Genomic DNA, 20,986 nt, shown 5'->3' on the forward strand with positions numbered 1-20,986 from the left:
TAGGGGTGTGTGTGTCTGTGTGTGTGTGTGGAGACTGGGGGCAGTTAGATGAGATTCACAATTGATTTCAGCAGGAGGCCTGGCTTACCCACCTTCTACTTTGGGGTAGTCACTCTGAGTGCCATTTTTTGATAGAAAGGCAGGGTACAAATCAGTTACATACTTGCATATCAGGAAGTAAATCAAATGGTGTATGAAGAGGAAGAAGGAAAGAGAAACACCATCCATTTGCTATGTCCTCCAAAAGGAAGCTGGAACATGGTAAGCTCTGCTCCAGGAATTTTCTATCACTGAGGGGATTCCCTAATGTGCTTAGCAAATGCTCATGCAATAGAGCAGTTACTGGACTCGCCCAGGATGCTCAGGAGACTGGACGGAATGGAAATGCAATGAGTTAGTACATGCTGACATGTCATCTAGCTGACCTCACAGTATCCCATGCTAGTGATAAAGGGTGCCCAACTGGGAATTCTAGCCCGTCGGGCTTCCCAAAGGCGCAGGAGAGTGTTAAGTACCTGTTGATCCTTCCTCACCAATTCCACATGTGTATGTGCCAACAGGGGCTTGGCCAGTCCATGTGTCTGCAGGAGGGTGTGGCCAGTGGTCATGATTCCACTCCCCTCTTACGTGTTCACTCGAAGGGATGGCACCCTATAATGCTATGGCTGTGCTGGGGATGGGACCAAATGAACATAAGATTCAGTTATGCCCCTGCTATTCCCCATCCCAAATCGGCTGAGACCATATGATAGCCTATGCTCAAAGGTATGGGTTGTGTTGATGCATGAGTTCTTGAAACCTGAGTTATCATGTTGTCTGAACCCAGCCGTGGTAAACCCATAGTGATGAACCTGCAGTCCACAGCCCAACAGCAAGACAGAGCTTGTCTTCAGGGGCTCTTCCTGGTTGAAAAATCCGGGCCAGTGAGTGCAGCCGCGTTCAGGTGACATGGTAAAGCATCGTTCGACAACCACGCAGACTCAGCCCATGTTCAGCCCTTGAGTGTGACTCCATTGTGCTCCCTGAGCTTTGATCCTGCCTTAAATTCCACTCATTTTTGCTAGTACTGGCTGTGGCACAGCAGAAGGAACCCCCTCCCTTGTCTCTCACACAAGGTCCATTGATATTTTGGTCCCTGAGGCATCACATTCCACAAGCTCCTCTTCCCCTTCCCAGTAATACCAGTCCTATGACATGACATGGCATGATTAACCATTGGCTGCTCGTATCCACAGCCAGCTACTTCACTCTACCCCAAAGCAGAGCTGGCTCTGAGTGGTCTTCTACCCTTGAAGCAATACTGCGTCTTGCTGGGTACGAGCCATGACTAGTCACATCATGTCAAATCCATTATATTAGGGTCTCTCTGCTTTCTGCTGGTGCAAGGGGATTTAGTAGCAATCCTATGCCCACCCTGCAGGCAACAGAGGGGGACTGGAGTGCACTCACCATCAGTTCAACAAGTGCAGTCCGAACAGACAAACCACAGAGGAAGCAAGACCCACCTGGCATCCTGTTAAGCGTCACCCAGAAGTGCTCGTCGGGGCTGTAGGTGTCCTTTGACCACTCAAGGAGGTCAATGGAACGCCGATCTTTGACCACAAAGCCTGCAAACTCCCTGGTAAGAGCAACGTAAGCTGAGCCAAAATAGATGGTCAGACCATGCGGAGGAGGAGATTTCTTCACATATGTCCACAGCATGAAAGTGAAGAGACTGTACACTTGTTCTCTATAGATGTATCGAGTTCTTCTGATAGCGTGAGTAGGAGGCAACACCCCTGGAGTGATGTTTTTCCCTTTGAATCCTTTCAGATGCCCAATTATTTCCTTGTTGGTTTTCAAGGGGAAATCCTGCCCACACGTGTTGAGGAGGTATTTCCAGGGTACTGCTGATTTCACAAGATCTTTCATGCAGTTCAGGTCAGCCTGGAGCCTGGATATCCCAGCATAGACCACTAACTCTGATTCCGAGGCAAGGAACGCATTTGGAAAGCAGCCCAGCAGTTTCTCCACCTTGTCCTTAAACGAGCGGGCAGCCTTCTTATCCACATGGACACAGTAAACATTTTGGGGCATATAAATAGCTCTGAAGAGCCTCTCGAAAGTATCGAAGTCTTTGTGCAATGCTACAGTGTAGGCTAAGGGAAAAGCAGCTTCTTCTGCAGACAGAGTTTGCGTGATGTAGTGACTTTGGCTCACGTACTCCGAGCAGTTCTGTGTCCCGAAGGATGTCTTTAGTGTGTTTGCTTGCACAAAACGTTTCTTTCCTTCAACAAGGACCTGGCAAGCTTCTGCTAAGGCAGAAGCTGCCAGTTCATTGTATCCCCTTGGAATGTTTTTTTCAGGTAATTTTGCAACATAAAATAGGATTAAACCCAAAATGCCAAAGATAAAAAGCAGCAGAATCCGGTGTAGTTGTAAATTCATGGCCGCACTGTTTTGTCTCATCCTAAATTCAAAACACAAAACACACAGCATCTTAGAGGGCTATTTTAAAAAAATAAATAGCGTTTCCCTAATATGAAATGGCTTGAAGAAATAAAGGCATCCATCTCCATCATCTTTATCTAGCATGGCCAATGGCTGGGGATGATGGAATTGCTGCCCAAAACCTTTGTCTAAATTAGCTTGGGGAAGGCTGATCTAGACCTTTGGTCTTCAGTTGGTGGGTCAGAGACACTACAGCTCAAACTGATAAGTCTGAGGCACATGGGCAATGCAACCTCAGTGCTTATCGATAGTAATCTTAATTAAGAAGTGGCTTACCAGACCCTTGCTTGAGTTAAATGTAGGCCCCACATCTGACAAGACTGAAGATTGCCAGTAGACCAACAACCACCAAAACTGGGGAGAGCAAGCGGTAGCCTTCAGAGATGGTTATCTTCCTGCTCATTAGCCATGCTAGCCAGAACTGAGAGGAGCTGGAGTCCAGCTACATGAGAAACATCAGTTTTGCTACTCTTGCACTAAAGAAGCTACCAATGCATATGGTACGGTTAGGATAGCACAGTCTTTCCCAACCTGATGGATTCCAGATGTTGTGATCCACAACTCCCATCAACCTCAGCCACCATGACCAATCTCAGCATGATGGGGATTGATGTCTGACACATGTGTTGAGCATGCAACGTTCAAGTAAATAAGGATACACAGAGGAATCCCAGGAATGCTTTAAGGTTGTTATTGCATTTCAAGTTTACTAATAGCCCACATTTTATTAATGTACCACAAGCTCTCAAATTAATCCCCCCACCACAAATACTTCATACAGTGAGGGCTAAAGAGACTCAAAAATACAAGAGAACTTAGTACCAAGTCTCTTCTCTTTGTTAAAACTATGGATGCTGTTTGCATGGTTGGAATACATTCGAAGGAACGAAAGGGTGATTCCAGGTGGAGTGTTCCACCCACCACCGCTCCAGAGGGATTTTTAGATGCCACCCTTTTTCAATTTTCCACACAAAGAAAGAGTATGAAAAACACCATGGGAAAGCAGTGGGGCTATAAATGGAAGGCATTGTCATTTGGACCCCAGCGTAAGGTTCTGTTAGTGAGTCAGTGACCACATGGAGAATTAAAACTTGATCTGGAACTGTCGGAAGCTGGGCAAGCTACTTCACATGAATGGTTTGTCAAGCTTCTGTAGTTGATCAATTTTCTTATATTTTCTCATGGAATTCAATTTCAAAGCAAGATGTGGTGTGTGTGTGGGGGGGGCAGTGTGCCAGTTTGAGCTCCTCATAGTTCAGACTCAGTTCATAGTTTAGACCGAGCGAACGCCATTCAATTCTGCCAGCCCAAATTCATCCATCTGCATTTACACACTTTGAAAGCTGCTGGAGAAGGTGAGACGGCATGTTTTGAAATGTGCCTGATCCTTTAGCTTGCTGTTACAAATGGAAAGTTTGAATCATAGTTGGCTGAAGAACCTTTCCTAGCTAAATGCCCCATGTGTTTCCAAGTCGAGCAGTTAAACGAAGCTTACTCACAGAATATTGACTCAAGAGTCAATGGCGGCACCAAGGAACAGCTTAGTTAAAACATCTTAATTGCAGCAGATTTTTAAACACCCCTTTTCAACAGAGACCTTTAAACATTTTTAATAAATCTTTTTGAGTCATGAAAGTTCTTACATGCCAAGAAACTAGTTGCATAATAACCTCTGATGATTAAAATTAAAGCCAACAATGCTCTCATATTAAGTTTCTCTGGTTCCTGTGAACGGAGTGTTAAGTTATCTAGTTCAAAAAATTGTACCTCAAGTAAGGTCATGCATACTCACACTACATAAATCTTGTCAGTCTTTAAGCTTTTTTTTTTTTTTTTGGAGGTGGGGGGTGGGGGAAGGTGCAGGCATTGGGAATCCTGTCGTTCTTTTTTTATTTCTGTAATACACTCTATGGGGCAGGAAAGTAGATACTATGCTGAACAAAATATATGACTTCACCACATTCTGAAATGTTTCCCAGAAAATGTAAATACTCCACATTTTAAAATACTGAAATTATGTAATTTGCATAGACTGGATGCAGAGAGAGGTCTGTATCAGAAAGGAAAAAATGGACAAGAGCCATTAAATGAACTAGATACGGGGCGGGGGGGGGGGAGACATTTCATGCAGTGGTTACCTTGATCAATGCTGAGCTGCTAATGCATAACTTCAGTCAGATGAGATGGGCATCCATTTTGAAAATAAATATAATATGGTTGCAGTGTTGTTGGGACTGCCTTTCACAGTTGGCTGGTAGAAGCTAATCGCTGGCTACCAACACCAGCCAGGCTTTCTGGATTCCTGTTCCCACGGACAGAAGGAAAGAATACTCACTATCAGCTCTGTTTCCTCACCTCCCACCCTTGGTCTAGGCAATCTTCAGCTCGACTCTCTCTAATCAGGTGTTCAATGCGACCATACCTGTATTTATAGTTAAATAAAGACTTGCCAAGTCATATTTGTATAATCAGGACTGGCCCAGGACAATGTGTTGCCCAGAGCAAAGGAAAATAAAGTCCCACCCCTTCCTTTCCTGGTACAGAAGCTGGCCTTTTAATTAGCAATGAGCTCTGACGGTTCCAAGCCGGCAATTGCGTGACACACACACAGCTCTGTCCTCCAAGAGGAGAATGGCTGGAGGACTGAGGAACAAAAGCTGGGAGGGCCAAGGCTATGCCTCCCTACCAGCTTTGGCAGTCTGAGGTGGTTCCCTCACTCTGCCCAATGGTAAGGCCAGCCCCTGATGCAATGTTCACAAACAGCTCTGCCCACATCCAGTCTGAAGACCAAATCTAGAAGCAAGTTCTAAGAGGTCTCTCAAGAACTCCTGCCTCTCTTGTTGCAAATCTACCAGCCAAGCGAATATTTTTTCCCCTCTTTTTCTTGTTTTGATTTCACTGATGCTTATAGCTGATTCTCCATCACACCTCCTCACCATGGTCTTGAGGCATCGTGTGTAACTATAGGCACTTGCCGATGCCCAGAATCCAAAGCTGCAATGAAAGACAGGGAAGGAAGGAAGATTTGCTGGGATCAGGTGATTGTACTAGAGGAGGTGGATGAATGGATGCAGGGTTGGATTTGGATGCATGTGACCCAGGCTTCTGCCTCAGGTTCCAGGCTTGGGAGGTACCAAACATTGCACATTAATTTGTAATATGGCATACACTTTTGTGGCACATAGGCCACTTCATCAGATCTGTTTGATACCATGGGTCATCAGCTACAAGAGCTTTTGCCAGAAAAAGCATGTTAGCTTTTAAGGAACCTGAATACATAGAAACATAGAAACAGCGCGAGCCAGAAGGGGCCTCCCTGGCCATCCAGTCTGACCTCCGGCACCAGCCGGCTCCGCTCACGACATGCCCACCATGTGCACGTCCAGCCTATCCTTGAACACCCACACCAATGGGGCCTCAACCACCTCCCGGGGAAGCCCATTCCACACCCTTGGGGTCCTAACGGTCAGGAAATGCTTCCTGGCATCCAAATGGAACCTTGGCTCCCAGAGCTTTGCTCCGTTGGAGGGCGTCCTGCTTTTACTCTGCTTTTGCGGCCATAAACTGATAAAGCAAACCCCTCTGGAAACTTATAATATGACAGGGATACATCAAATACACCAACCATGCAGCAAAGTCTTGAAAAGAGCAACAGATGTGTGGGCATGTCTTTAAAGGTGGACCCCTTTAGTGGGATACCAAACAACTTCCCTGCCTGGGCAAAAGTTTGCTTTAGGGCAACCTGTACCAACCTGGTGCCTTTCAGATGGGTTGGACTAAAATTCCCATCACCCAGGAGGTCACAGTGACTGTGGATGATAGGACTGTAGTTCAAATCAGCCAGAGGGCACCAGATTGGCAAAGGGCTGGGAATATGCCAGAATGGCGGGGAAAGGGATACGCGACAGGGCTGGAGGTGAGAAAGATGGCAGAAGTAACTCACCATCAGAGGAGCGAGCCTGAAAGGCGACTTGCTCAGCCTAGTTCCTGTCAACAGTTTGGTGGAATTGCTCATTGGCACAGGGGTAGAGTCGAACGGAGGCGAGGGGAGAGAACATGTAGAGGAGGAGGAGAAAACAGAGCAGGGTAGAAGAGGTGGAAGAATCCCAAAATGGGACAGCCCAGCAGACCCTGCCGGGGGCTGGGAGGTGGCTTTCCCCCCCCATGTTTGTGATTGGTTTGTTTTCCAGTGCAAAGGTGCTCAGACTCTGTTGAGTCTCTGCAATGGGGAAATTGAAATGAATAATCTGTGGAGAAGAGCGTGGACACACAGCATGTGGATGCCGGAGGCAGAGAAGGGCGTTGGCATCCTTGGAATCCCCTCAGGAGAGTAGAGTGGCCATCATCGATACACAGGGGACTGGAGCAGAGGTGAAATTACTTAGGGGCACCAGCAACTGGTTAAAAATACTACTTTTTCCTGTCTAAATATAAATAGACTTGCATCTGAAGAATTTTAACCCTAATGTCTTTAAAAAATGAAGAGAGTCCCACAATTCCTAGCAGGATTCTTTGCAGAAGATTTCTGGTTTTGTTTCAACAGACTTGTACCCTAAGGGATACCAACAGTCCTGCAGAACTCCGGGGAGAGCTTTCATTTGTTAAGCAGATGGTTTTACAGGAACTGCCACATTTTAAGAAGTGTCTTCACATTTCTGAAATAATTCCACATCCAGTTTAATGTGGATAGACAGTGGGGGACAAACGAAACAGACCAGGGGGCCACATGTAGCCTGTAGGTCTTGTTGCTAACTCTTGCCATACACGCTTACCTGGAAGTAAATTCCACTTAATTGAATGGAGCTTGCTGCTGAGTAGACACACTTAACCTTGTGTTGTACGACTACAGTCCTTTGCAAAGGGAAAATTGATGAAGTCATAATTTATGTGAGAAGCATATACTTCTTTAAATATACACCACCTAGTGGATCAATGCCTTGATGGCAGCTTAGATCATGGAAATGGAAAGAATTCCAGCAGGTTCAGAAATGCTTTGCACAACAGTCTGATTTTAATCTTTCTAAGATTGCATGCTCTGATAAAGAATCTAATAAAGAATTGATACAGGAGCAGTTGGGGGTGGCAGAAAGGAAGCTCAAAGAGGAGGTGAAGATATGGGGGGAAGTGAGAGGGAAAAGATGATGGATATTGTTATGAAAGTATTGGAAGAAAATAACAAAATAAAGAACTTAATTAAAGATCTGAAAGATGATGAAGAACTCAAATCTCAAAATATTATTACTCAAATTAGAGAGGATAATAAACATTCTTGAGACAGAAGAAACAAATATTGGCTATGGACAAGAGATTTCAAGAAGCAGAGAAAGCAGTGATGGCTAATACAATACAACTGGATCATCAGGCAATAGAAATACCTGAACTAGATGAAGAAGTTATTTTTTTGCAAGATTCATGTCACATATTGAATGTTCAGATTAAGAATCTTCCAGATCAATTATCATCAGAAGAAAAGAAACTTTAAAATGATATTATTGATTGAATTAAAGAAATGATTCCTGATGTAAATTGGATCAATAGGACTTTGAAAGGATACACTGAGTTGGTTCCAAATGAGGAACCAGGATGTTTCCAATAGATGCTTTGATCAGATTCTAAAATTACAAAAAGAAAAAATTTATGAAAATAATGAGAGAAAAATCAGGCCAATTGAAATTTAACAGAGCCCCTGTTCAGGTCTACCAAGTCTGCTTCCAGACTTACACTTTAGATGGTTATTGAGATTAATTAAGACTGTGTTGTTGAAGAATAACATCAAATGTAGCTGGGGACACCCAGTGTTCATGAAAGCTTTGTACAAGGGGAAGAGCTATATAATAAATTTGTCAGAACAGAGTGAGAGACTAATGAGCATTTGGGTGCTTATGGATGAATGAGAAAATAAAGGAAGTCAAGAAACTTTAAGAGGCCCTGGCAGTGGGGCGGATTTGAGAACAGGTGGTTGATGGAGCAGATCAAAGGAATGGTGATCAACAAGAAGAGGAACAAGGTGCAGTCGGTGGAACCTCACTGACCCTGATTGGAGTGATGAAGAACAACTGGAGAAGAGATGAGCAGGAGGAGGAAATATTTTTGTCTGATATGGAAAGAGTAAATTTAAGTTTGGTGTCAGTCAAATTGCAGAAAAGATTTATTGTTATAAGATTGAAGAGATATCGTTATAAAAATAGGATAAGGTTAAATGAATAATATAAGGTTTATAGCATTATATTTTGATGAGTCTAATGATCAAATCATGAGATATTGAATGCAATAATGAAGGTTCAGGTTAGATAGCTACTATGTGTTATGAAAAAGCATACTTAAATACATTTAATAGATACAATGATAATATGAGAGGTAGAAAAAGTTAAGTAGGTTTGATGTAAGCCAGTTAAGAGATATAAAGTTACAAAATAGCAGAGTAAGGTTAACTAAATAATATAAGGCTATAACATTGTACTTTGAATGAGTTTAACAATCAAAGCATGAGATATTGAATGCATTTAATAATGAAGGCTAAGGTTAGCTACTACGTATTAGGAAGAAGCTTATTTAAATATATTCAATAGATAGCTTCTTCTACCTTGCATATTGCCATTCTAAGTAGGAAAGGAAGAGAGTCCCGGTGAATGCTACTCTGCTAGTGTCCAGACCAGAGGCAGTTTCAGGACTCCCCCTGCTGGTCAAGGCCAGCACAGCAGGCAAGATTACTACCCATATCTACTGCAGCTGCCAGGGCTCTGATGAGCTCCTAAGTGTTTCCTTTAATACATACGGTTTTTTGTTTGTTTGTCTCTTGTGTTGTTTTTTCTTCTATTTTATTATTATTTTGTAATTCTGTTGTAATAGTTTATTATTAATATTTTTAAAGAAAACTTATCTCTTTTTCAGTAGATAAAATCTTGTCTGCGTGGCAGGACCTTCTATGTGATTCAACAATTATTCTTGACAGAAAATCCTGATAAATCTCTTAAGCAAAATCAGAAAAGTCCAAGCCAGAAGTCAGATCAAAATTTTGCAACCAGTTAGAATCCAGGTCCATATTCCCTTTGCTTTGGTTTTATCCCTCACTGTTCATCCAAAAGAGCTTCAGCAAGCAGATATCCATTAATAATAAACCTTACATATCCCAGAGTTGGACTGGGCAGACTTTTGGCTTGTGGGATCTATTTTGCAGTTTTGTTTTTGCTTTTTACTAGACTGCCAAAGTAGACCCAGACACAAACAGGCACTTCAGTGATCTACCATCAATGATCATCCACACATTGGGATGCATATAAATCTGCACGAACATTATGGGAGATGAAGGTTTCCAATCCAACAAACTTAATCAAGAACAACTAATTAGTACTTCAGTTTTGTGGATCAGGAACATAGGAACATAGAAACATAGGAACAGAGCGAGTCAGAAGGGGTCTTCCGGGCCATCCAGTCTGATCCCTGGCTCCAGCTGGCTGCGCTCATGACACGCCCACCATGTGCACGTCCAGCCTATCCTTGAACACCCGCACCGATGGGGCCTCAACCACCTCCCATGGAAGCCCATTCCATACCCTTGGGGTCCTGACTGTCAGGAAGTACTTCCTGGCATCCAGGAAAATGAAGGGTCAGAGAGAGAAGCACTTAGCACAAGGCCATCCATGGCTTAGGTATTCTTTTAATCTTACTTGCTCTTGCTTTAAGTATTAGCTCTACCAGTAGTTCCTTATCTACATTCCTTGAGGACTTGAGTTGTCCATGCCTCAGGTTACCAAGAGACTATCAGTAAGATCAGATCAGACTGTATGTGGCATTCATGTCAGTTATAAAAGAGGGATTGTACAGATTGCAGTTAGCTGATGTTAACTTGAGTAGTTATCTGGGTCAGTAAATATGACCTTTTCCATGCAATATTTCAAATTTAGTATTCAGCTGTGACCATTACTCTATCTGTCACATTACCATTCAAGGTCTAATAGTCATGAACATTTTTGAGTTGTAGACAACACTTTTGACAGGATGGTATGAAAGGCTGTCTTTCAGGACAGCCCTGGCCCATGTGATTAAATTTTAAATTATGGCATAAATACAAACCTTTTGGGTAAGACTACTGTTGATATTAGAATTAGAAGCTACACCTCTGTTGCCATACTGCCTTCCCCCAGATTCACTACAAGTGTCTTCTCTCTTTTTTGCCTGGCTTACTTGATAGCAATTCTTTTTCACTGGAATTTACTTTTTGATCATTGTTGGCTGGCAATTACTTAGTATGCAATCAAGCAAAAGAGTGGAATAAAAATACAAACCTACCACAAAACAGGATAGTGCAGTTTCATGCAATTTGAAATCAGTTTTCAAAAGAGGCTTTCCCAAATGACAAAACACCCCTTGCTTCACAACTTTTCAAACAAGCAGTGGAAATCAAATCAAAATGAAAAAAGCAGGGCTCAAATTGTCCATGTGCCCCACTGAAATATTTTGGAAACGCTCTGGGTTCAGTGCTCAAAATATATAGATTTGGTGACGAAAACATTACTTGTTGGTTGCCTCTTTCACCTCTTTCGGATGGTCCTGTCTCTTTGTCATTTAGCAACAGGTAAAATACGCTTCCCACAAATGTGCAGCATCACCCTTGCCATCAGACATTGCTCTGGGAATCTTAAGCCAGGCTCACATGTATAAACAGGCTTCTCAGTTCTCAGTTATCTTTCATCGTTCCCTCTCTCTGTCTCCCTTCTTTTTTGTGTGCAACTGCTCTGCCAGAGAGATGAATGCTACGCGAAAGAAAGCATCTGTACAAACAAGCACCATCTGATGTAGCCTTGCCTGTAAAACTGACTCATCCAGTATACACATGTCCGTTGCTCTTGCAGGGCGGTAGGGACACTGTGCCATAATTATAGCAATTATAGCCTGTGAGACGCTAGAGCTAGTACTGCGTCCTTCATTGGCTCTTTCATAAAACCTAAAAACATTGTGTCAGGTGGAATCATCTAGAAATAACATTTAATTCACACGAAAGCCAGTGTGGTATGGTGGTTAGAGGGCTAGGATGGGGACCTGGGAGAGCCGGGTTCTAGTCCTCTCTGTGCCATGAAGCTGACTTTGGGCCAGTCATGCCCCTCAGCCTAACCTACCTTACAAGTCTGTTGTTGTGAGGACAAAAGAGAGCTTTGTCGGCTGCCCTGGGTTTCTTCCTCCTAGTTTGTGGCATACGTCCCGGTCCCTTCTGCCCCTTGTCTCCACAGTTGTTCCTGATCTCACTTGGAGATACGTGTATCACCAGGGACGCAGGGCGCTCTGGGCTTTCTCTGTGTGAGAAGCAGGCCAACTTCCTCATTCCATTGCAGCAGGAAAAAAAGCGAAGCAAAATGGGAGGGTAGCACTGGGGCAGGGTCAATGCCTCCGGTGTCATATCAGGTTGGGGCCAGGCCTAACCTGTGGTTCCTCCAGAGTCAGAACCCTGGAAGTTCAGAGCGCTAGAATCTGTGGGCAGCCTCCATGAGTGGAACTGGTTTCCCACTGCTGACTTTGACCATCCAGTTTATGGAGAGTATGAAGAGATGGCAGAGGGGGTGGAACTAGCAGCTACAGAAGGCGGTGTGTGGGGAATATTGTCCTGTGGATTCTCCACGTGGGTTTCCTCAGGGATTGGTCTTGCTCCCATGCTGTTCACCTTCCATGTGAAACCAGTGAGGGGGGTCGTCTGGAGTGAGTCATCAGGATGCTGACAATGGGCAACTCTCTCTCCTTTGCGTCTTCAGCGGGCGAAGCTGAGGATGCGCTAAACCAGCGCCTGGTTGCAGCAGTGGACTGGACCAGGGCTGGTGAACTGCAGATCAGTCCAGAGAAGACAGACGCTGCTGGTGGGTGATTTCTCTGAAAGGCGGAGGGTGCTCAGCCTGTTCTGGATGCAGTTCGGGCAGCAGGCCCATAGCTTGGGGGTGCCCCTCGATCTTTCCCTGCAAGCACAAGGAACGAGTGCTGCATCTGTCGCAATTAACAGCTCTGACCCTTGAGGGAGGTTAGTAAGGCTGATAGTGGAGAGCTGCTTAATGCATGGTTTGCGTTATGCATTGCCTAGCTTGGAATTTGACCGCCGTTTTCACCCTGACTCAGTCAGTTGATCCCTGTGATCTGTTCTTGTCCCGGACTGATGCTTGAAGCAAGCGAACTGAATCCTGCTGGCTCACTCTCCTCCCAACCCCCAAACAGAAGTGGTGGAATCACAGCAATTCAAAGCAGGGGTGACAAGGAGACTTTGGTAGCCCCCCAATCTGGCAGCCCCCCAACCTGCAGGATGGCACTGTCATCAGCTGGGGCGCATTGCAGTATTATTGTCATCTTGCAGTTGTTTCCCACCTTTTTTCTTCTGGCAAGGAATCCACCTTCTCCTCCTCTCCATTTTCATCCCTGCAACAACAACCCTGTGAGGCAGGTTGGGCTGAGAGTCCCTGACTGGTCCAGAGTTATTCTCATGGCTGAGTTTCCTGGGCCCCCAGGCCAGCTCTAAGCTTCACACCATACTGGCTTGTCCATGATGCAAAAAGGAATTAGCACACCCATATTGCTGGTAACACTGTTCATGTGTCTTCTCTGTGCCACACTGACTGTGGCTTTCCAACATATTTTTCCAACAATATTCCAACATTTTCCAGCATTGATTTTGGCACAGAACGCAGTGTATCCTTTGCTTTTTAGGTATCTCCCAGGCACCTTGACCAAGTTCTGTTTGCTTCCCTTCTTTGAGAGAAGACCATTTATTCATGATTCCTGTGGACCTTCCACTGGACTCAATAATTGATCACCATTTCTTTAGAAAATGCTGCTTCCTGCCTTGAATGCGGGATACATAGCAAGCAGCAAGCTCTGTGCAGGGTGCAGCTCCCTGCTTCTCCCACACTTTGGGCTAGGAGAAAATTGTCTGGATTTCCAGAGATGTGGCCATGCTGGTCTATTGCAGCAAAACCAGCCAAAACTCTAGTGGCACCTTGAAGACTAGTGCATTTATTCTGGCCAGTGTTCTGGTCCATGAAACATTATGCCATCAAAACATGTTTGTTAGGGTGCGATCCAGTGGGGATGCCCCTGTTCTCCTTGCACCCCACTAATCAGCTGGTGAGCTGTGTTCAGGTGTCTCGCTGAGGCCCTGTGCGGGAAGCTGTTGGGCTCCTTTGCCCATCTATAAGACACTTTCATTTCTTGAGTGGAGACTGAAGGCTCCAAAAGAGTCAGATGCTGAGCTGGGTAGCAATACAGTTTGTGATGCTGAGGCCTCTCATTACAGGGGATACCTGTGGGCCAGAATCTGGATTGCACCTCTCTGGATGTTCAGCTTCCATTAAATCAGCCAGGCAATCATGCACTCACACTTCTAGCTCTTTAACATATATTTATTTTATGTTATCTATTTATTACATTTGTATACTCCTCAGTCACCAAAAGCCTTTCTGGGTGGCTAACAGAGTTAGAAGAAAACAATAACAACAAAATACTACCATCACCAAAAAATAAAAAATAGAAAAGATAAACTAATAAGCCATTAAAACCAATCAATAGAACCAACAGAACAGCAATAGAGTCACAATCCAGCTGTGGAATAGGCACAGGTACCAGGCATTCCTCTTTGGGGAGCTCATTCCATAGATGGGGTGCCACCACAAAGAAGGCCCTTAGACTGTCCACCACCCTCTTTACTTCTGTTAGAGGGTCTCCCTAAGAAGAATCCCAAAATATGATCTTAGGATCCCGGTAGGTACATATGGGGGGATGCATATAAAGGTGCAAGGTTCAAGCAGTATATTATCCAGTTGCAAAAAAAAAAAAAGAAAAAAGTAAGCTTCCATCCTAATGCCCTGGCTGATGAAGAAAAGGAAAACAGGATAATAACAAGCTCCAGGTTCTTACGTTTAAAATGATTTTTTCTTTAATCCACATTCCACTGAATAACTTTCAACAGTCGGCAGCCTGTATCTTTACCCATTCAGAGCTGCCTACACATAGCCCTGAAACCACGTCCTGCCTCTTTTAGCCTATGCCTTGCGAAGTCTCTGGCTCCAGGTCCTGCTTGGGTCATGCCTTTTCTCTTCTCTGTGCTTAAAGGAGCACGTGATGCCGGTGGTTATACGTCTGCCCTCCTCGTTTATTCAGAGGTCAGCTTCTCTTCAGGCTGTTGTGCCCACCAGGCCATTCTGCATCTTTCAGGTTGGATTACAAGCAGGGGCTGCCCTGTTCCAAGCATCGTTAACGAGCAATTATCAAGCAGTACCCCAGAGGCCCAAAGCCTTTGTTTCTATGACATTAACTCTCCACGGGGCTTTGAGTCAGCGCACGACTGGAGCGCCATACAGAAGCCCAGTTGCACAACCGCCTGATAAACCTTCCTTTTCCCCATGAAAAAAGTGCACAGATACACATGGTAGAATTTGACGCTGGTGTCTAGACAGTCTTTTGCAAACCCCAGCCTTTACTGATAATGTAGCCTTGCACTGTTGGGAAAATTTGGATAAATCCTGTCAGAAAAACTTTGCTTCTGTGTGCTTTGGCATTGTGGAATCACTCCTGTACTCCTTCTCAAAAACACCAGCTTTCCAAGCTAAGTCACTGTTTAAAATTGCTTTCCTCCCCCGCTCTTTTCTCTCACCTTTAGCTGTAAGCTACAGTAGACAGCCATTTAGTCCAAATATACATTATATACCTTCACAATGATTAAATAATCCTTGTTGGAATTCAGTTTACCAGGAAGTATCTTTTGCTAGCCCAGAGGGCTTCATGTGCCCAGGCCATTCAGAATGGTGCGGATGCATTACTTAGGGTCTGAGTCTAGATGAGCTTATGAATTCATGAATAGTTTCTCAGTAGCTTGAATTTACATGTCTAAGCAGACCTGGAGATGGGTTCAAGATACTCAACTAAAGTGTCAATACACTGCAATTAGAAATATTGTAATCTCATTGTCACTGTATGATTGGCTGATCTTCCTTTATCTGTTTTGTATGTGTTGACCTCAGAATCTTATTGTAATGTCTGCATTCTGTCATCAATTGCTCTATACCTGTGACCAGGAGGGTATAAAATACCCTGTAGTTATATTGAAACTTTGCAGTGAATTTACCTCTGCTTGCCCGGTAATGTATTATCATGAGTCTACTGTGGGAACCTGGGCCAAACAATAAAGCCACAGATGGTCTGAACACTTGATCTTTCCCACGAACTGGAGTTTTATTTCCTCCTCACAAATTGAAATTCTGGGATTTACTGACAGCACAAGCTAGTAAACTGCAGGCCAAAGGGCACCTCCCCCCCCCCCATTCCCTGCTTGTTGCCATGATCAAACGTTGCATTCATATGCTTTTGCACAAATTCACACTTGCACAAAACTTTCTGAAAATGGCCCAATATGCAAATTTTCACACTTTTTGGGAGGGGGTTGAAGTTACATATTGCTGTGCTACTACATGTGTATAAAATGACAACAATATTTTTAAATGGTGTGGAAACCAACAGAATCAGTGTGACTTGGGAACAGCAGCTTTGCTATGGTATCTGAAGGAGCATCTTCTTCCTTATACACCTGCCTGTTCCGTAAGATCCTGGTCTGAGGTCTTTCTCTGGGAACCCTCTTTGAAGGAGATCAGATGAGTGGCTACCCAGAGAAGGGCCTTTTCTGTGGTGGCACCCCGACTCTGGAATCTGCTCCCCAGAGAGATGCACCTGGCACCGTCCCTGTATTCATTTTGGCACCAGGCTAAAGCCTTTTTATTTTCTCTGAATTTTAAGACTTAACTGTGTTTTTAATATTGGATTTTATTATATTTATACTCTATTGCATGCTGCCACTTTGCCTTGTATTGCCATCCTGAGAGTCCTGTAAAGAAAGGGATAAAAATGCTTCAAACAAACAAAAAACAAACAAACAAACAAACAGATAAAGGTCTGAGTTCTGTTTGGGAGAAGCTCTTGAAACTGTATTTCTAGCCAAAGGCGCAGGGACAAGATAGGGTGAAATTATGGCAGACAATTGTAGTCAAGGATTTAGATGGTGCAGCAGTTTCTTTTCTGCCTGAACCTCCTTTGAAGCCTGCCTCCTTTGAATGGCCAGGTATATTTCTTATCTTCAGATAGTAAGTTAGTTGCATGTTCAAGATGGTGCAGCTAACATTTTGCTATTGGCTGCCAAATAGACCATGGCAAGAATTTCAAAAGTTCACCTCCTTGGGAAGGGGATATCTGGGATGGATACCTACTTCTCTAAGCTGCTGGCTGTTTCCCATATAGTAAAACTAATTATTTGACCTTGTCAAAGTAGAGACAATATAACCTAAACAACAGGTCTGCTATGGAAACTTTGCAGTATACAAGTCCTGGAAATTGTGGTGGTGGGGTACAGAGTGGGGTTCCCAGGGAATCAGATTTGGTCTCTGGGCCCAGGGCTTCCATCCCTGTCTGAGACAAGGCTTGTCCTTCAGACAAGCCTGAGAAGGGTCTGTGAATGGATATTATGTGTGGGTGTGAGAGCTGGACAGTGAAGAAGCTGGCAGGAGGGACACCTCTGTGAGACATGGTGCTGGAGGATGGCTTTGTAAATGTCTGGACTGACAGCAGGATGAACAAATGGGTCCTGGATCAAATCAAACCAAAGCTTTCCCTAGAAACAAAAATGCTAAAACTGAAGCGGTTGTACTTGGCCACATCATGAGAAAGCAAGACTCCCTGGAGAAGACCATCATGCAAGAGAAAGTTGAAGGCAGAAGAAGAAAAGGTAGACCAAATATTAGATGGACCAATGCCATAAAGGAAGCCACAGCTTTGAATTTACAAGAGCTGATTGGGACTGTGATGAACACAGCATTTTGGAGGACATTCAGTCAAAGGGTTGCCATAAGTCAGAGATGACTTGATGGAACACAATGACAACAAATTAGCCTTGGCTGTTAAATAAATTCTTCAACATCAGTAGACATCTGAGCATCAAGTACTGATGATACTATAGAAGAAGTCTGAGACCTTTATGCCCAGCAGACGAGCTTGTGAAATGCATCTGGCTGGTTACTGGATGCAATAGGGTGCTGGTTCTGATGGAGCCAAGATCTGATCCAGCAGGGCTCTGCTTACATTCTTATACTCCAGAGGGTTTAGGGAAGCCTAATGTGGATTTCAGGGAGTCATTCCATCCACTGACATCACCAATCAAGATGTTGAACCACATGTTGTCATCCTGAGTGCTCTTCAATACGAGGCTTTCAATCGCTGTATCTACTTTTGGTTTCATTGCAACATTGAGATCCAACTTCTACACAAACAGCTCTTCCTTCCCTGTTTTCCCACTATGTAACCTCTGGGTGGGATTATGCTGCCTTAAATACCAAGGAGGGACAGTGCCGTTTTCCCTTTCCTAAGATGCTTCCTCATTTTATCCTTTCTGAAAGAACAACAACAAAATAAAATTAGGAATCCTCTCTGGGAAGACAGATGTGAAATTGGTGGATCACGAGGTCATCAAAAGAGCTTGTAAACAACCACTAGTAAGGAATTGTGAGTACACAATAAAAAGCCTCAGTTAGAAAAACCCCTTAAGTATTCCCATTGAAATCAATAGGACTTAATTTAGTCTTGTCCCCTTGTTTCAATGGATCTACTCTATGTGTGATTAAGTCTGGACGCAACACATGGATGCAGAGACGCTTTGCCTTTTTGTACTACTCTTTACAGAGAATGATTTCCAGCCAGCTGTTTTAGTCCTCAAAGCTTGCAATTGTTCTCAAGGGAACTGCACAGGAACATCTTTTAGAATTCGGCTCCTGGGGCTTTGGAGGGGCTTTTAAACAATGGTAATGTGGGCCAAAATAGGGCTATAATTCAAAGATCTTTACAAAGTTAATTATTAATAATAAAGCCATGGCAGAATGGAAACAAGTAACGATTCTTCTAAGATAGGCTGACATGCACATGGTGGGCATGTCGTGAGCGGAGCTGGCTGGAGCCGGGGGTCAGACTAGATAGCCCGGGAGGCCCCTTCTCACTTGCTCTGTTTCTATGTTTCTATGAATTAAGACAAACACTGAACCAAGAAGGAACTTCCACATTTCTACCAGCAGATGGTAGTGTTGGCTCATTATTTGCCTGGTTCAGCGAGGCAAGGCGTGTTACTGGAGACTACTCAGAAAGAACCAGAGATGCTAGAATCCATTTTCAATAAAAGGATTGTTGATTTTCCCCCTCACTGCTCACTGTTATGTCATGCTCTAAAACACACTGACTGTGGAAAGAGAAACACAAAGTAATTTCTCAAGCAGGCCCGTGTTTGAGAGAATGAGCTGCAGAAAACCAAAAACCTGCTTCATTTGCTTTAATGCACCTCTGTTTGGACAAAATAATGGGATCATTTTGTTTTTCTCGTTTTTCATCGCTTTGTTCTGCCTCTGTATCCCTGATACCTGAAGCTCTTTGGGAAGTTTACAAAGTTTAAAACCATTAAAGATACATGATAATAGTATACAAATTTGTTTACAGACAAGCATATAAATGGACAGCACACGCGCGCACACGCCTGCACTCATCCACACACATCCATATCTAAACAACTTTTAAGCAAACACTAAGAAAAATCCAGGAGCTGATTAAAACTCCATCATGTACTGCCAAACACCTGAGAGAATAGGAAGGTCTTAACCTGGCATCACAAAACAGCAATGTTAGTCCCAAATGGGCTGTGTTGAACAGTTGGTGCTAAAGAAGAGGGGGCCACCACTAGGAAGGCCCTCTCCTTTCTTGCCATATCTCAGACTAAGCACCTGACAGAGAGTCTCAGGTGATGAACATAATCGGTGGCAAGAGGTTGGGGAAGTTGTAAGTTAACACATCTTAGAGGGCTACAAGTTATTCACCTCTGCCCTGTAAGAACAGGCTTTATCTTTCAAAACCGGCAGGGGATGCTTATGGGATGCTACGCAGGTGTGTCATCATTTACTCTCATCTGGGCCACCTCCCTGTTCCATCCTTTCTACACCCTGTTCTAACTAGCTGTGTAATGGACAAAATGCAATTCTTCTCACCAATGTTGTAGCACTGCTTTCTGCCCACCTCCTCTCCTGCCCCATGCAGCATCCTGGTTGCTCCAGAAAGGTGCCTCATGTGTGGAAATGAGTTGGCACTGCCAGGTGAGCAGCTGGGGAGATTGCAGGGCCTCTTCTAGACACTTACTAGCTGCTAAAACGGTTCTGAGTGCTCAAAGTGCTATGAAAAAACCCTTGTACAACCAGTCACATGGTTAGTGTGTTTATTTATTCATTTTTATTTATTTAAAACATTTTTATCTCAACCTTTCCAATAGCTTTGTTGGACTGGAACTCAGGAGATCGGTGTTTTTTCTTTCCATCTTTAATTAATTGTTAAAGAAAATACAATTTTTGCAAATGCCTGTGATCCTTATTTTAAAACCAAAGCAATGCTATATTTTATAACTTATCTTACAATCAGTTTTTTGATGGAGGATTGAATGGTTTGGATGGGTCTGTGACTGATACAGATTTTTGCTTTTTGATGAATGTGTTTAAATGTTGATATTACATGCTATATCTGTGGATTGACCTTTGGCAACTTTTTCACCTATATACTTCCTTCTTTTTGTTGTACCTTCTGACAATAGATTTTAAAAGATCTGGGGGGTGGGTGGGGAAGAGATCTGGGTTCTAGACACCACTTGACCAAGACATTCACTGGGTGGTTTTGGGCCAGTCACTGGCTCCCAGCCTTACCTACCTGGCAGGGTGGTTGTGAGGATAAAATGGAGGAGGATTATGTAAGGCACTTTAAGTTCTTTGCAAAAAAATAGTAACTAAATAAAACCCTGGAAGTGCAGCAATTGCTCCAGGTCAGTTTTCCTTAAACTAGTGCACTCCAGAAGGGTTGGCCTGCAGCTCTCATCATCCACAGGACAAAGGCTGGGGGTGATAGGAAATGTGGTGGAATATTGCTCAAGCTGGTGAGCCATTTTTCTTTTTAAAAAGTAGAGTATTCCATATTAATTGATTGAACTCCTCTTCTAAATGAAGCAAAGTTTTTATTTTTTTTTAAAGCAGAATCCAGATATATTATATATTCAAGAAACCCATATAAAGAAAAATATGCTTGTATTATAAACTGCAAGAAACTGGGTAGAATGTATGAAACCTCAGATGACACCAAAAAGAAAGAGTTGTGATTCACATTAATATCCAAAGCTTGAATGTTGCAGAAGAATAGAGGGATCCAGATGGAAGATTTATCATTCTTAAAATAAGATTTCCCAATGGAAAATACATGCTTTGGTGACAATATATGCCCCAAATGATGCTCAAGAGAAATTGTATGATATTTTCCAGTGGCTTTTAGAGTTAGAGAAAGGTGAAATATTGATCTGTGGTGATATAAATAGAATTTTAGACCCCAGCAAAGATAAATCAAAGAAACAAAGGGGAAAAACTTCCTAAAAATGTTTTTAACTATATATTACAACTGGAAAATGCATGGAGATTTC

At 43.5% G+C, this 20,986-nt stretch overlaps 1 protein-coding gene across 1 annotated transcript; it reads right to left on the reverse strand.

Annotated features, from left to right (window-relative positions):
• Window positions 1-361: 361 nt before the first annotated feature.
• LOC123036194 (N-acetyllactosaminide beta-1,6-N-acetylglucosaminyl-transferase-like) lies at window positions 362-2,427 on the reverse strand. The gene is made up of 2 exons (XM_044455221.1): window positions 1,506-2,427; window positions 362-369 (listed from the first exon to the last, which is right to left on the reverse strand). The coding sequence occupies exons 1-2, from the start codon at window positions 2,425-2,427 to the stop codon at window positions 362-364; spliced, it is 930 nt and encodes a 309-aa protein (XP_044311156.1).
• Between the last annotated feature and the right edge of the window lie 18,559 nt (window positions 2,428-20,986).

This window comes from Varanus komodoensis, unplaced genomic scaffold (genome assembly GCF_004798865.1).
Source record: "Varanus komodoensis strain SLA01 unplaced genomic scaffold, ASM479886v1 scaffold8, whole genome shotgun sequence".
In the NCBI taxonomy this organism is placed as follows: Eukaryota; Metazoa; Chordata; class Lepidosauria; order Squamata; family Varanidae; genus Varanus; species Varanus komodoensis.